The following is a 15,292-nucleotide window of genomic DNA, read 5'->3' on the forward strand; positions in this document are numbered from 1 at the left end:
GTCTGGGAGTCTTTGCCCAGGTTCAGAACCCTCTGGGCTATTTGGAAGCTATTCTGAAATCTGGGAACAGCCCAGATTTCAAAGGCAGGCATGGGAATGGGAATCATGTGACCTTGGCTAAGTCATGTCACCTCCCAAGGCTTCGGTTCCTCGTCTGGAAATTGGTGATGGTTCACTAAGCTGTGGTGAGAGGTGAATGAGGCAAAGCCAGGTGAGTCCGGCCCCCAGTAAGCTACACAGAGAGACACCAAGACCCCAGACTGAGGGGCTCATGAGATGGAGCCATGGCTGAGACTCAGATGACCCCCAAGGACCACAGCCCAACCGAGTCACTACAAAGTCCTTTATTAACAAGGCAATAAAAACAGAAGAGAGAGAGATGTCAAAATACTTTTCTTGGAGGCCCCAGGAGGGAGAGGCACTGTCAGGACTCACCTGGCCAGGGAAGGCGACCCCACCAGAGGCAGAATGGAGGTCAGGGCCCTGTCCAGGGGGACAACTGGCCCAGGAAGGCTGGGGGGAATGGCTCGGGCCTCAGGCAGGGACTGTGCAAACCCTGAGGCCGTGCAGGGAGTGATGGGTTGGGGGCTCAAGCCCCGAGCACCGTGTTCCCCTGCCTGGCAGACCTAATCAGGCGAGCGGCTGCCCACTCCACCAGCAAGTACACACAGTTGTCCACATAAGAGCCGGTGCCTGCACACAGCTTACGTACAGAGAGCAGAATGAGGGTCCCCCGGCAGGAATGGGGGCTTATTCCAGAGCTTAAGGAAATAGCTTAGAGGAGTCTTTGGAAGCCTGGATCAAGGGGAGAACAGAGAGGCTGCTCTGTTCCCCACCAGTCTCAGGAAGCCAGGCCTTCCTGCCGCCGCTGGAGGACCTCGATGACGCTGCCGATACCATCCTCAGGCACCTGAGGGCAGGAGGGAAGGGTCAAGGATGAAGCTGTGCACCCCCTGACTTCCTGGTCCAACCGAGACTACCTCCTGCCACCCACATTTCTGGGCCTCACTCTCCCCCTAGAAGCTCCCCCATGGTGCTCACCAGGGCATGGTCAAAGTTGAAGGTGCTGATGTAGTAGGCGGAGATGTCAGCAGCAGCCAGGGGAACCGCGATCTGTGCCACGATGCCACATTCATCTGAGGGTGGCAGAGGAGGCGCACATGTGGGGCACGCCAGTTGCTCCCCAGACACTCTCCAACCCCCCAGTGCAGGGAATGGCCCTCACCGAAGCCCAGCGGCTGTCCACCGATGCGCACCATCCTCCACAGCTCCCCTGAGGAGCTGGTCAGCAGGAGGTCACTGGGGAACCTGGGGAGGGAGGTGGGTGATGGGCAGGGCACCCCCACCCACCCCTGCCTGACCGTGAGCTCTGGGACAGGCTCACCTGCTGACCTCAGAGTCTGATGCCCCACCTCTTCCCTCTCTGGGGTTGGCTGGGGCCTGGGGCCCACCCGGGGACAAGGGTCACCTACTGTTTCTGTGTCTCAGCATCCATGACAATGGAGATATAACCCTCGATGAAGGAGAAGGCAAAGAACGTGATGGAGCTGGATTCAGGACCGCTAGAGGCTGCCTCCTTGGGAGTGCTGGGGAGGGACGGGAGGTTTAGGGGCTCTGCCAGGCACCCAGCCTACTACCCCCTCGCCCAATCAGCCTCCAGAACCCTGCCGTCTCTGCTCCCCATACAAGGGTCCAGCCCTCTGAAAGGTGTGGGTAGGGGAGGGTAATAAAACCAGCCTGTGCCAAAAACAAAGGACCCCACGGTCAGAGGGACAGACCAGGGCACGGCTCAAGGGTGGTTCTGCCAACACCACTGGAAAGGGATCCAGCTTTGCAAGGAGAAGCTTCCCCAAACATCAGCGAAGCACAAGTGAGTGTCATGGGCTGCCAGCAACCCCAAGAGAGGACAAGGCAGAGTTGCAAAGCTGACAAATGGGCAGAAGGCGGTGGGACAGAGCGTGAGGACAAAGACGAAGTCCCAAGGTCCACCTGTGCGAGTAGAAGAGGACATCTATGAGGGTGGTGGCGATGGCTGGCAGCGTCTCAGGGTCCAGTGTGAGGACACAGAAGCGGTTCTGTGGGCTCTGGATGGGATGCACCGTGGGGCTGGGCCCTGCTGGAGGACAGCAGGCGGTGAAAAGGTGTCTGTGGGCTGGGGCTCCCCCTGGTGGCCAGTCAGGGAGAAGCTTGGGCCACGGGCGGGTCTTGCTATCCAGGAACTGACCTGGGCCCTCCTGCCCCATTGGGGCCCACAAGGGAAGGGCCCCAGTGGGAAAGGGAGGCCCTGCCCAAGTCGAGGTGTCAGGTGGCGGCCCTCACCATGCTGAGTGCGGGGAAAGCCGTTGCTGGAATCGTCCCTGGCCACAGGCATGGGCTCTCCGCCCACTTCCCGGTAAATGTCAAACTCCTGGGCTAGCGTGTGGATCACCACGGACAGGTCCTGCTCCCGCACCTGGGTCACAGCAGATGGCACATCACATGGGCTCCCAGGTACCTATTCCCGCCCTGCCCTCATCAGCACCAGCAGGAAACTCACCAGGATGAAGTCAGTCTGGTAAGTGGACAGCATTAGCACAGACACGTGGTGCTCGGCCAGTGGTGCGATGACCGAGCGGGCGATCTTGGTGACCCCAGCAGCCTGCACTGCTGTACCGCTGTGAGACGACACGTTCAGCACCAGCCATGTGGCCTCAGCTACTTGCAGGAACTCAGATGGGGGCAGCTCTGTGGGCAGGGGACATGTCCGGTCAGGGTCTGCAAGGCTGACCCCTGCCCCTCTCTGAGCCTCAGTTTCCCTCTCTGTGCCTTGGAGGGCTCCATCAAGGTAAGGGCAGGTCTGGAAGCTGGGGCTGTCTCCCCCTAGTTCTGCTCCTGAGGTCCATATGTGTGCAAAGACGGAAAGGTTTCAGGTGCTGGCCTGGTGGCATTGAAATTTCCCACTTAAGATCAGAGGTCCAGATTCAGAGAGACCTGGGTCCAAATCCCAGCTTTGCTATTTATTTGTCTTGTGACCTGGGGTGGGTGATTTGAATCTCAGTTTCCTCATCTGTAAAATGGGACAATATCTACCTCACTCCTGTGTGTTCTGTGGGTTAGCAGAAGCTTTATACCACATGGCACCACCAGGGGGCATTCACAGATCAGGTTGGCTGGGAGATTGCTTTCCTCTTTTGCAGACCCAGACTTCCCTGCAGCAAAAACAGGGAAACTAAGGCCTGAAGTGGAGCAGAGGGACAGGCCAAGCTCCAGTTAGCTGACCTGAGACTCCAAGCCTGTGAGGATGGGCCGGGCCAGCAGCAGGAGGAGGAGCTAGACGTCACCTCCAGGGCCCAGGGAGCGCCCAGGCTGGCGTCCAGTCCTGAGCAAGGGCCAGGGCCTGGGTGGCTGCTATTCGCCCCAGCACAGCCAGGAGGACTCCAGGACCCTTTCCTGAGATGGCTGCCTGCTCCTGCATTCCTTCCCTCAGACTCCTGGAGTTCCCAGACAAGCAGGCGAGGAGGTGACCCAAACCAGGGAGATAAAACCAGGAGGAAATAACGTCCAGGGAGTTCTAACAGCAGCACTTGCCTGGAGCCATAACAGAGACCCTTCTGCGGGCCTACGACTGCTGAGTGCCCCTCAGTAGTGCTAAGTTTATAAAGCCCTCATGGGATCCTATTTATCAGAATCATAACTGTACCCATTTTACGTTAGAGGAAACAGCTCAGAGAGGGGAAGTGATTTGCTCAAAGGCACACAGCCAGGGAATGGTGGAGTAGGATTCAAACCCTGACCCATCTGCTTTTAAGGCTTAAGCTCTTAAGATGGATCTCAGCAACAGGTGAGAACCCTACAGAAGGGGAGCGCGACAAGCCCCTCCCGTACTCCCATTCCCCAGACCAGCCCCCACCTTTAAAGCCCTCCTCGTCCACCATAAGCGTGTAATCCTCAGGGGTCTCCGTCAGGCTGAAGAACTTGCACCTGGTTGGGGGTGGGGAGCATCTTCAGCTTGGTGTGGAGAACTGGGGGTCGGGAGTGGATTTCTCTCCATCTGCCCCGAGACACCCCCGCGACCCCGGGCCCGGCGCCTTCCTACCCGCTCGGCCGTTAATTTCTAGGGCAATGGGGTAAGGGCCCCATCTCCAGTGTCGGGAGCTGCTTTTCGGCTTCCCGACCTCTCCAGGGCCTTCCGCCCCTCCACTCTTCGAAGGAGGAGAGGTTCACACCCGCGGCGACAGCCTCATGGGCGTCGGACCTTGGACCCCCTAGTCCAGCCCCTCTGACCTGAAGGGAGGCGTCCTGGAAGGAGCTCCCCGCCGTGGCCAGGTAGGAATGCCCCCATATGACTCCACTGAGTTAATAAGCATTGCCCATCCCAAGCCGTTTGCGCTTTACCCCGGGGAGGGGGCCTCACGGGGCCGGATAGGCGGCGGTCCCGGGGAGGGTAGGCCCAGGCCGGATGGCGGCCGGAGGGGGAGAGCCCTCCCCACCCGGTCCCGCCCGCCTGCCTGCCTGCCTTAAGGCGATCCTAATCCTCCGACCCTGGCCCGGAGCGACAGCAGAGCCCCCAGCCCCCATCTGCGCTCTCGAACCCGGGCGCGCACCGGCTGCGGCGGGGCAGGAAGAGCAGCTTGATGAGTGGGTGGGTGTAGAGCCAGAGACCGGGACGGGCGATGCTCAGCACCCGCACCCGGTGCTCTAGGATGTGCAGCTCCATCGCGGCCCGCGCGGACCCGACCCCGCCGCCAACTAGACCTAGGCCGCGAGGGAGGCGGGGTGGCGGGGGTGGTACCAGGGACTTAAAGGAGCCGCTGCTTGGCCTCGTCCACGACGCCCGCTACGCTGCTGACCCGCCCGGCCCCGCGCGGCGTCCGGCTCCTTGACGGCCACGCCCCGCGGGAAGCGAGGCCTATTGGGTGGTCACGCCTCCTCCTCAAGCCAGAACTTCATCCCTCTCTTCAGCCCACTGAGACCTCCCCGAATGGCTCCGCCTTTTTTAGCAATGGCTCGGGGATAGACCCCACCCCGTCTGACTCCACCAGGCCCCGCCCCTGACGCGCCCCCTTCCTGGGCTCCGCCCTTTCCGCGGAACGCCAGCCTTGCAGGGAATGGGAGCCTCCCGGAGGCGGGGGGACGTTTCTGTCCTTCTGGCACACACGTGGGTTTTATGATTGAGGTCCTTGAGACAGAAGGGCCGCGAGACGAATTGGAGCTAGGCTGGGACCAGAGCGGTGCCACCAAGCCCCGAGAGCGATGAGAGGCACAGGTCTGCTGTGCAGCGCCGCCCACCCGGCACCTTTCGCTCTCCTTCCTCTCAGGGCTGCAAGGGGGCGGGGCCGCCAGTATTGGATTGCGATTGATACATACTCCTCCCTGCTTGCTAGGAGGCTGACAAGTTTAAACCTGGCCTGGTGGCCCCACTTGTTCCTCTCACCCAACTTTCAGAATAGAAGGCTCCTCACCAGGCGCACACGGAGATAGAGTCCTAGCCACCTCTGCCTGAGTGACATACTTTGGGTTGGGGGCTAGAGGTGGCCAAGGCCTAAGGCTTGAAGTCCCTCCATACAAACAAAACCCAGAAGTGCTTCAGCCAGTAATGCCCAATGGTGGGACTTTGGGGGGCAGGCCCATGCGGCTGAGGTGCACTGGGTACTCAGACTTCTAGCCTGAAACTTGAGCCCCAAAGCCTGCAGCCCTTAGCTGGCAGGTGCACATCTAAACTTGCTTCATGTTCAAGGAGGTCCCCAGCACTGGCAGACACCCCAGGCCTTATCAGGCCTCCACAGGTCTAAGGAGACCCCAAGGCTGAGTAAGCATCAGCATGTCCATGATGGCTCCACGCAGGACCGAGAATGCTCCAGGGGACCCTTGTCTGGCCCGAGCACCCTGAGGCCTCAGATGTGAGGCTTTGAACCAAGCAGATTAAAGCAGGCCTCAGGCCTGATTGGGACCCAGCAGGCCTGAGCAGGCCCTCTGCCTGCTCTGAAGCCCCCACCATAGGCAGATGGAAGCCAAGCTCAGCCTCCTCCCTGGACTCTCGGGCTTGACACATTCCTGTGGAACACTGTGTAGCCACCACATCCTGGCTTGTCCCCTGGAGGACTAGGGGAAGGAGGAGCTTCTCAAAGGCTGAGCCCATCTCATCAATGGCAGGTGCAGATGGGGTGGGAAACCATAGGGGTGAGGGAGAGGAGGCAGGAAGTGGGGTGGCCTGCCTTGATAGTCTCTTGAGACTCTTTCACCTCCCTAGGCCTCAGTATCCCCAGCTGTACCAGGACAGGATGTTCCAGGCCCAGGCAAAGCCTGAAAGCTCCCAGGGAGGCTCTGCTCCTCCCTCTCCTGCCCCCTCCTCCTATGGCCTGGCCTGGCCCAGCTTGGTCATCTGCCAGGAACAGCACTATTGTTTGACTGGAAAAGCTGCTTCCTCAGCAGAAGGGGGGCCTCTCCCAGGGACGCCCTGTCCTTGCCCTCATTAGTCAGGTTATAACCGAAGTGCCTGCCTGGGCCCTCAAGGGCAGAGTCAGGTCTCCTGGGCCCTAGTAAGGAGAGGAAGCTGAGTGAGGGGCTCGTGGTGCAGATCTAGCTGAGGCCAGGTGGTTCCTTTCCCACTCAGCTCCTATTTGTGTCTTCGTCTGTAAAATGGGGCTAATTGAGCCTACTGACCGGTCCAGCCTAGCACATGGCAAGTGCTCAGTAAATGGAAGTTGGCATTTTATCAAAGGTCCACACTTTGCCCCTCTCCCCTCTGCCTGAGGGCCTGAGCTGAGCCTGTGAGGACATTCACGGTGCTCCACCCCAGGCCTCCCACCACCCCTCCAGAATGAGCTCTCAGAAACTTATTGGAGCCTGAGGTGGCATCCAGGCCAGACCTTGAAGGAGGAAAACCCTGAAATATCCTCCTTAGGAGTCCCTGTCCCCTGGTGGTGGGTGAGGACCATGGCCTGGGGAGCATGCCCTGCTCTGCCCAGCACTGAGCTCCAGCCCTGGTGTCCCTAATCTATGGCAGAAGGTAGACATGAGGCAGTGGGGATGGGGTGAATGAAAATGGGGGTTAATGGCTGGGCTTGGTGGCTCACTCCTGTAATTCCAGCACTTTGGGAGGCTGAGGCAGGCAGATCACGAGGTTAGAAGGATCACGAGGTCAGGAGCTCTAGACCATCCTGGCCAACAGAGTAAAACCCCATCTCTACTAAAATACAAAAATTAGCTGGGTGTGGTGGTGAGCATCTTAATCCCAGCTACTCAGGAGGCTGAGGCAGGGGATTCACTTGAACCCGGGAGGTGGAGATAGATTGTAGTAAGCCGAGATCGCGCCACTGCACTCCAGCTTGGGCGACAGAGCAAGACTCCATCTCAAAAAAAAAAGAAAAGAAAATGGGGGTTAAGAATGAAGGCTGGCCAGGGACTCGGCATGTCCTCTGGCAAAGGTACCTCTCAGAGAGGCTCTGATGCTGGGCTGGGGTCCAGGAGGAGGGGCTCTGTAGGGCAAAGAGAAGAGATGCTGAGCACCAAGGTTACCAAGGTGGTACCCACTTCCCAGCCCCTGGCTGCGCAACAGCTCTCTACACAAGGCTGTTTATTTCTGTACAAAACCATGTTTCTATTTTACACAAAGAACACCCCGCCCTTTTCCCTCACCCCAGCACCCTAGCCCTGGGGAGCATCCCCCAGGAGGAGGGGGCTGAAGGAGGCCCCACCCCCTGGTCCCTAGCTTCTGCCTGCCCTGGCTGGACCAGCCCGAGTGCCACTGTAAAGAAAATAAATAAGGAGGCTCAGGCAGAATCTGTGTTGGACCAGCCAGACTCCAGCCCAGCCCAGTGACCAGGCGGCTTGGCCCTCAGAGGGTGGGCAGGCCGTGGAATGTCAGTTCATGAACCGTGTAGGTGTGTGGAGACCCCGCCCTGGAGGCCTGAGCTGCCAGGGTTACAAGTAGGTGTCCTCACTCTCTTGGGACGTCAGGCTTTCCTGGGAGCAGTGGTGGGCTGAGACCTGGGGAGCTGCATCCTGAGGGGCTGAGGCCTGGGGGGCTGAGTCCTTCGGGGGCACATGTTGTGGGGGATAGGAATCTCCTGCAGCGGACTCCACCATGGCTTGATCTGGGGCTGGGGGCTTCTCCGGCTGCCCTCTCGCCTTTGTCTGCTTCTGCTGCTCCTTCTGGGCCTGCTTGGATGGCTTGGACTTGGCTTTGGAACCAGGGAGGGGGGCATCTGGGGGGAGGCGGATGGATGGTGAAGGTTGTAGAGTGGGCCGGGGACCAGGTTCTGCGTCCAAGATGGCCTTGGCACCATGTAGCCTGGGTGGAGAGCGGCACTGCAGCTCACCCCGGGTCTCCTGCCAGCGCCGCAGCTGGATGAGGTGTTCGCGCTCAATCTGGCGCTCTGTCAAGGGCAACTCCACCACCTGCGGGGGCAGTGAGAGGCAAGTGGGCACCAAGAAGAAGGACCTTCCCCTTCTGCCTCCCAGCCTGGGCCCCCAGTCTCCCTCAGCATCCCCCAGCCCTGGCCACTAAACACTGACCCCAGGAAGGATGAGAGTCTAGGCCCAAGCTGCAGTCACAAGCCCCAGAGCTGAGTGCCAGGTGAGCTGGACACTTGAGATCCACCACCTCAGAGGGGAAAGCTGCCCACAGCTTCACGAGTCCACCTGCCCCACTATGGGGCCAAAGGGATGAGACCCAGACAGAGAAAAACCTGCTCTCTGCCAATGTGTCCCCCACCACTGCCCAGGGCAGCCTGGCTGCTTAGGCTGAAACTCCAGCTCCACCACCTTCTGGCTGGGCGACTTTAGGGGGAGTTGCTTAGTGATCCTACCTCTGTGAGCCTCCATTTCCTCATGTGTAAATGTGCCCATGCATGTGCCACCTAATTATAGCCCCTGAGAGACAAGTATCCATAAAGAAAGAAGCAAGGGAAATAGAGCTAAGACTGTGAATTGGGTGCCAGGGAGAAAGAAGGGGTATGGGTTGCCACTCCTCTTCATTCCCAAGCAACCTGGATCCAGAAGGCCCTGTAGAGCTAGGCCTCTCTGTGCCCCATGCTCCTCACCAGACAGAAGGATGAGGTCCACCCACACGTTCTGGGCCACATAGCAAAGGTCCTCGCATAGGTGACCCACCTTCAGGAGCTGAGGGTTAGTGGGACCCCCTTCAAAGGACCCCCCACCTGTCTTCCTCCCTCCCCGTGACAAGGAGCAGGCATGGGCTGTACCTCCTGGACCAGGAAGGCCTCCTGCATGATCTTGGGGCTGAGGCTCCGCAGTCGCTCAATCGTCTCGTACTGACCCTGGCAGGCTTTGACCTTCTCGGGGGAGCCCAGCGCATGCTTTAGCAGCACCAACCCCACCCGGAAGATGATCTTGACTCCTGCATGGGGGATGGGTAGTAAGTGCAATGGGCCTTTTGGGGGTTTCTCTGGAAAGAGAGGCCCCCCTGTGGGCTGCTGGGGACAGGGATGCTGCCCCCAAGACCAGCCCAGTACCTTCACAGAAGAACATGTCCCAGACGCGCAGCACAGAGCTCCAGGGCAAGGTTCTGGAGAAGGCGCACATGAACCACTCTGTCATGTAGAGGAGCGGGTCGATCTTCTGCCGGCTGAGGTGCTTGTGGGCCACCGGTGACACCTTCTGCAAGAGTGAGAAGAGGATCTCCCCGTCCAGCTGGATCGCCTCCTGGGGAGACATTGAGGCCATGGGGCCATGACGGTGAGCAGCAGGAGCTAGGGCAGGGACTGTACCCTAGCACCCAGCAGGCTCAGGCAGCTACTGCCTGCAGGGTGTCAGCCTCTGCCAGGTGCTAGGATAAGATGATGAGCAAACCAGAGCCAGCTGGTCCCCTGGGGGAGCTTATCCTGAGAAGGACACATGAGCAAAAGCGGCTAGCGGACGGGGAGGGGCTGAGTGGCCACAGCAAGGCAGGAGCAGGACTGCTCTGAAGCATGTGCTGGAGGGTCCTGCCTGTCAGGGTCAAGGAAACTCCCTGAGGGCTAAAAGGTGAAGCAAAAGAGAAGTTTTTAGAGCACGGGGATAGGAGCTTCCAGGCAGATTTTAGCCTAGGCCAAGGCCAAGGCCAAGGCAGGGAGGAACTTGGTGCCCTGGAAGAATTTCAATCCTGCCAAGTGGCCAGAGCAGCTAGAGGCTGAGATGAAAGTCAGCGTGGGATAATATCGCAGCCCAAGAGACCTAACCTTGGCAGGCCTTCGGACTTCAGCCTGAAGGCAACAGAAGACTGGGAAGGTTTCTTTTTTCTTTTCTTTTTTTTTTTTTTCTTGAGATGGAGCCTTGCTGTTGCCAGGCTGGAGTGCAGTAGGACAATCTCGGCTCACTGCAACCTCCGCCTCCCAGGTTCAAGCGATTCTCCTGCCTCAGCCTCCTGAGTAGCTGGGACTACAGGCATGCGTCACCACGCCTGGCTAATTTTTGTATTTTTAGTAGAGCCAGGGTTTCACCATGTTGGCTGGGAAGGTTTTAACCTGGGCAGGATCACCATGAGAGAAGGGCCTAGAAGGGCCACAGAGGGTGTCCAGCCTGGGGCAGGCCAGGCCAGGAGACCACTCACCAGTTTCTCACTGTAGTAGCCGGGCAGGTACTTCTCACAGATCTGCACCAGGCACCAGAAGGCTTGCTGTGGGCGAGAGAGACGTGAGGCCTTGCCGTTGGGGGTTCCCCACCCACCCCCTGCCTGGTAGTACCTCAGCAGGCATGTGCATGAGCAAGACGGCGGCAATGGGCGCCTGGGCCTGGCAGTAGCCCTCCTCAGGTCGGTACAGTGTGTAGGCCTTCAGCACACGGAATAGGTCCTGCTGGCTGTGGAGAGGCCGGGCAGAGCAGTGATGACCAGGGTGACTCTGCTACCCACGGCCTTCACCCATTCCCCACTGGACCAGCCTGCCTCAGAATCTGCACTTCCCTTGAGAGGGGAGGTGATCTGCTTGTGGTCACCAAGGGGTCAGTCTCCTACTGCAGCACCTGGACTCTCACATGCTCAGGGAAGGAGGTGGGGAAGGACTCCCCTATGATAGGTGAGGGCAGAGGCGCAAAGAGAAAGCAGGGAGCAGGGCCAGGGCGAATGTAAGGCTGTGTCAGGGCTGGAAATAGGGGCCCCTCACTCAGTAGCTGTGGCCCCTCGGCCAGGCCAGCTTTGTCCCCTGTGTCTGTCTTGGTCCCCTTGGCTGCCCCATCTCTCCCCTGCATACCCTCCACTCACCCAACTCCCTCTATCCCTCTTTCTCCCCAACAAAACCTGTATCCCGAAGAGGGCCAGGCCGGGCAAACTCTAACACTCTAGAGTCAATGACGAAAACCGCCCCAGAGGTAAGAGGAGATGCTGACAGCACACATCAGACTCAAAGCAAAAAACAGAAATGCTGATAATGGAGCTGGAGACACCCAACTTCTTAATCGCTGAACTCACTGTACCTCCTCAGACCCCTTTGGAGACAGGGCCTAGAGCCACCTCCCAAGGCCCAGCCTGCTCACCCGTGGCCCCCCCGGGACACAAACATCTCATGGAAAGGGAACTGCCGGTGCAGGTCACGCTCAATCACGTCCAGCCACTTGGGATCCCCAGGGGACATGTCCAGCTCCTAGAAGCAAGGGCACATATTAGGGGCTGGGGAGGATGGAGGATGGAGGTGGGCATTGCTGACAGGACATGGCTGCCCAGGGATTAGGGGACGGGGCCCTCCACTGGGGGCAGTGCCCACCCAATCCCATCACAGAATGGGCCTTCTCAAGGACAGGAAGAGAAGCTCAGGCAAGGATTCCTGGATAGGAGCAAGGGGGCAAGGAGGGAAGCGCCCTGGAAACCTTAAACCTGGCTTTAGGAGACCGATGTGGGCAAGAGTGTCCACTCCAGCTGTAGCTGGAAGGACCTCCAGACATTTTATTCAGGACTTGGTTAGATACATTATGTCACTTCCTTAAGACAGAAAGCTACTTCTCTGAGCAATAGCTACCAGCTGTTCCCACTTCTCCGAGCCAGGCACTAAGCTGGGCACAGGGTACCTGTGGGCCTCACTGATCCTTCTCCTCAACCTCCAGAGACAGGACCTATCATTACAGCCTGTTTGCAAATGAGAAAACTGAGTGTCAAGGCCTCATGGCTAGAAAAATGGTAGAGCTGGGACTGGAGGCCAGGTCTGACTTGAACCGTCCATCCCAGCTCCTCTGCTGAGCGCCTCCCCATGCGGGTGGCGTCACCTCTCCAGGAAAGGGGGTATGTGTGAGATCTGCACAGAGCTCTTTCTGGAAGACATGACATCTGTCAAATCATTAACCTCAGATACTTCTCTGGGTGCCAGGGTTTCAACAAAGTTTTACTCTTTCTTTTGAACTTCTGTGAACATTTCAGTATGTGCACCTTTACAAAACAGCAAAGCCATTCTTGGGCATTTGAAATGTTCTCTACCTTGATTTGCATGTTGGTTACATGGATGTGTATTATTTATCAAAACTCATTGACCTGTACATTCAAGATCTGTGCATTTTACTCTATGTAAATGCATACCTCAATTTTTAAAAAAGAAAGAAAAAGTAAATAAGGAGAAAACCCATAGGGCTGAGCAGGGAAACAGAGTACTCATGAGACAAACCAGAATGTGGTCAAAGGCATGACCCAGTCACTTTTTTTTTTTCTTTGAGACGAGTCTTGCACTCTTGCCTGGGCTGGAGTGCAGTGGTGTGATCTAGGGTCACTGCAACCTCTGCCTCTGAGTTCACGTGATTCTCCTGCCTCAGCCTCTGAGTAGCTGGGATTATAGGCACACACCACCACACAAGGGCAATTTTTTGTATTTTTAGTAGAGATGGGGTTTCACTATGTTGGCCAGACTGGTCTTAAACGCCTGACCTTGTGATCTACCCGCCTCAGCCTCCCAAAGTGCTGGGATTACAGGTGTGAACCACCGTGCCCGACTGGCCCAGGCACTTCCATGGAGGTGTCGGTTTAAGTACAAGTTGCCTGCAGGGCTGGGGCAACACCAGGCCCTCAGGAAGGAGGCCAGGTCATCAGCAGACACACCCAGTGGGCGCAGACCCAGGCCCTGCCCTGATCAGCAGACTTCATACAAGCCCCTTTCCCTCTCTGCCCCTCAATGGGGGTGTCAGGGTGCCAGGAACTTGACTAGAGAGTAAGTACTGAGAGGAGCGGCTGACAGTGTTCAGGCTGGAGGGGACAGGGAGGGGCTGGGGCTGGGGCCCTGTGGCAGGCCCACACGGACAGGTGTGGGTCTGTGTACTGTGCACCTCTAGGTACTGTCTGAGCACCGTGCAGGTTTGCTTTCATCAGAAAGGGGAAGAGGGCCCCACAAATTATTCTAGCAGTTCCCATGAGGTAGAAACCCGAAAACCCCAAAACTCAGTTCCTAGGGTGTGTTCATCAGGCATCTCAGCAGCCTAAGGCATTTGGCCTCACATGTTTGGTGAGAAAGGAAAAGGGGGAAGCTGCAGATAGAAAGGGCACCAGCAGACAAGCAGGTACCGCGGTCACAGGGCCTATAGCCTCCACCAGTCTGAGAGGTACTGGCATCATCATAAGATGGAGCCAGAGAAGAAAACCAGGTAAAAGGCCAGGTGCGGTGGCTCATGCCTGTAATCCCAGCACTTTGGGAGGCCAAGGCAGGTGGATCACGAGGTCAGGAGTTCAAGATCAGCCTGGCCAATATGGTGAAATCCTGTCTCTACTAAAAATACAAAAATTAGCTGGGTGTGGTGCTGCATGCCTGTAGTCCCAGCTACTCAGGAGGCTGAGGCAGGAGAATCACTTGAACCTGGGAGGTGGAGGCTGCAGTGAGCCATGATCACGCCACTGCACTCCAGCCTGGGTGACAGAGCGAGACTCCATCTCAAAACAAAAACAAAAACAAAAAGGAAAACCAGGTAAAAAAGGACATGGAGGTCCTGCCTGCCCAAGAAAGGAGGAAGAAATAGCACGTGCAGGAGAAGAAGGAGCCACAGGGCCTATAGAAGCTGCCCTGACTGCTGAGGTTGGGAGGGGCCGCCTGGACTGGGTATTACATCGGGGGCCCTGTGAGGAGAGAGCACAGAAACAGGTGCCTGCTGCCATCACAGCCCCGCACTGTACCCTGCCTCAGCATATGCACCCACAGCAACCAGGGGGAGCTTCTCATGCTTCCTCTGGGTCACCCACAGGCAAAGTCCTTCCAGTGTGCTCACAAACCATTCTTCCAGCCGCCAGGACTGTGTGGGAACGCATCACTCAGCTTCAGTGCATCAAGAAGGCCTTCTCTGCACATCCACCTCCTCACATGAGCAACCTTCCAGACCCCCTGGGGGTGGCTGATTCCTCTCTGGAAGCACAGCTCTGCACACACACGCACAGCTCTGCATTCTGCTGCATACATGCTCACACCTGCTGAACCACACAGCCAGGAGGCTGGCCAGGCTGCGCATGCTCTTGGCTCTCATGCCTGGCTCTGGCAGCCTGATGTTAACTATGGGCTTGGACTGGGGCTCCCACCCCTGAGCCTCCCGCTTTGCCCAGAATGCAGGCCCTCAAAATGAGAGAGATGTAGCCACTAGGAGGAAGACTATGGAGTCGAGAGGCTGCTCCAGTGGGGCTTGGTATTGGTGCTCCGGGGAATAATCCAATCAGCCAGATTCAGACCTACTCCAGCCAGACACTCTACCAGCTTCCCTGCCCCGGCAAGGCCAAGTGTTGCTAGCAAACAGCTCTCACCCTCTCCAGGTCAATAGCAGAAACTCTAGGCTACCTTGCCCTGCCGCTGCCCAGCCATCTCAAGAAACAGGTTTGGCAGGAGTGTTCACTGAAGAAGAATGAGGTATGTCAACAGAGAGCTGGTGGCAGGCAGCTCTACTCTGTCTCCCTGTCTGCCTGTCACCAGTCCCAAGGGCCTGCAAGAAACCCTGATGCCTGGGGCCAGATCTAGCAGGTAAGCCAGGGCAACCCCAGGGAATCCAACTCTTTCCCCATAGTTCCCTAGGGGAGCAGGCTGGAGGAGCGGCCCAGCTCTGAATGGAGAGATATTTTACTCTGGCCAGCCATGGGGCAGGAGACAGCAGGAGGGATATTGGGACAGGAGGAGGGATGACAACAGAGGGTACCCTCTCTGGCCACTGACTGGCATCTGACCCCTTGGGATACCTAGGCAGTTCTCTTCAGCCCCCTTAGGTTTGGCTCTGCTACTCCCAGGGCTGATGACCCCACAAGACACATGGATGGGCTGTGCTGACCAGGCTTGGACAAGGTAGGAGAAATAGTAGAGGATGGGAGGCCAGGAGGCATTGTAGTCCTGTGGTCCTGCTGGTCAAGCCCCCATAGGCCCAGAGCACGGGGCCC

At 57.9% G+C, this 15,292-nt stretch overlaps 2 protein-coding genes across 4 annotated transcripts in view; both read right to left on the minus strand.

The window, feature by feature from the left end:
* Window positions 1-329: 329 nt before the first annotated feature.
* On the minus strand, window positions 330-4,725 carry CASTOR1 (cytosolic arginine sensor for mTORC1 subunit 1). Of its 2 annotated transcripts, none has more exons than XM_012464993.2 (9): window positions 4,584-4,725; window positions 3,890-3,960; window positions 2,537-2,724; window positions 2,320-2,452; window positions 1,990-2,113; window positions 1,473-1,586; window positions 1,226-1,308; window positions 1,042-1,136; window positions 330-910 (listed from the first exon to the last, which is right to left on the minus strand). In XM_012464993.2, exons 1-9 carry the CDS (start codon window positions 4,694-4,696, stop codon window positions 842-844), a joined length of 990 nt encoding a protein of 329 aa, XP_012320416.1. In that variant the 5' UTR covers window positions 4,697-4,725; the 3' UTR covers window positions 330-841. The 2 variants fall into 2 exon arrangements, with proteins under 2 accessions (XP_012320416.1, XP_012320415.1); XM_012464992.2 differs by having other exon boundaries at window positions 1,990-2,116.
* A 2,813-nt stretch (window positions 4,726-7,538) lies between these two features.
* TBC1D10A (TBC1 domain family member 10A) overlaps window positions 7,539-15,292 on the minus strand; it is a 36,724-nt gene continuing 28,970 nt past the window's right edge. For both annotated transcript variants that reach the window (XM_012464995.2, XM_012464997.2), the window contains exons 4-9: window positions 11,452-11,558; window positions 10,665-10,779; window positions 10,532-10,597; window positions 9,456-9,645; window positions 9,186-9,340; window positions 7,539-8,379 (exon numbers count right to left, since the gene is read on the minus strand). In XM_012464995.2, the coding sequence (XP_012320418.1) occupies window positions 7,903-8,379; window positions 9,186-9,340; window positions 9,456-9,645; window positions 10,532-10,597; window positions 10,665-10,779; window positions 11,452-11,558 (1,110 nt within the window). In that variant the 3' untranslated portion in view covers window positions 7,539-7,902. The remainder of the gene's footprint in view (window positions 8,380-9,185; window positions 9,341-9,455; window positions 9,646-10,531; window positions 10,598-10,664; window positions 10,780-11,451; window positions 11,559-15,292) is intronic.

This window comes from Aotus nancymaae, unplaced genomic scaffold (assembly GCF_030222135.1).
Source record: "Aotus nancymaae isolate 86718 unplaced genomic scaffold, 86718_ANA_hifiasm-v0.15.2.pri h1tg000076l, whole genome shotgun sequence".
NCBI lineage: Eukaryota > Metazoa > Chordata > Mammalia > Primates > Aotidae > Aotus > Aotus nancymaae.

Excerpts from the sequence above, each read along its gene's own strand:
- CASTOR1 (XM_012464992.2), bottom strand. The coding sequence starts at position 4,696 with ATGGAGCTGCACATCCTAGAGCACCGGGTGCGGGTGCTGAGCATCGCC. Across the intron at positions 1,309-1,472 it reads GATGCTGAGACACAGAAACA|GTTCCCCAGTGACCTCCTGC; the intron begins GTAGGTGACCCT and ends CTCCCTCCCCAG. Across the intron at positions 911-1,041 it reads TCAACTTTGACCATGCCCTG|GTGCCTGAGGATGGTATCGG; the intron begins GTGAGCACCATG and ends TCCTGCCCTCAG.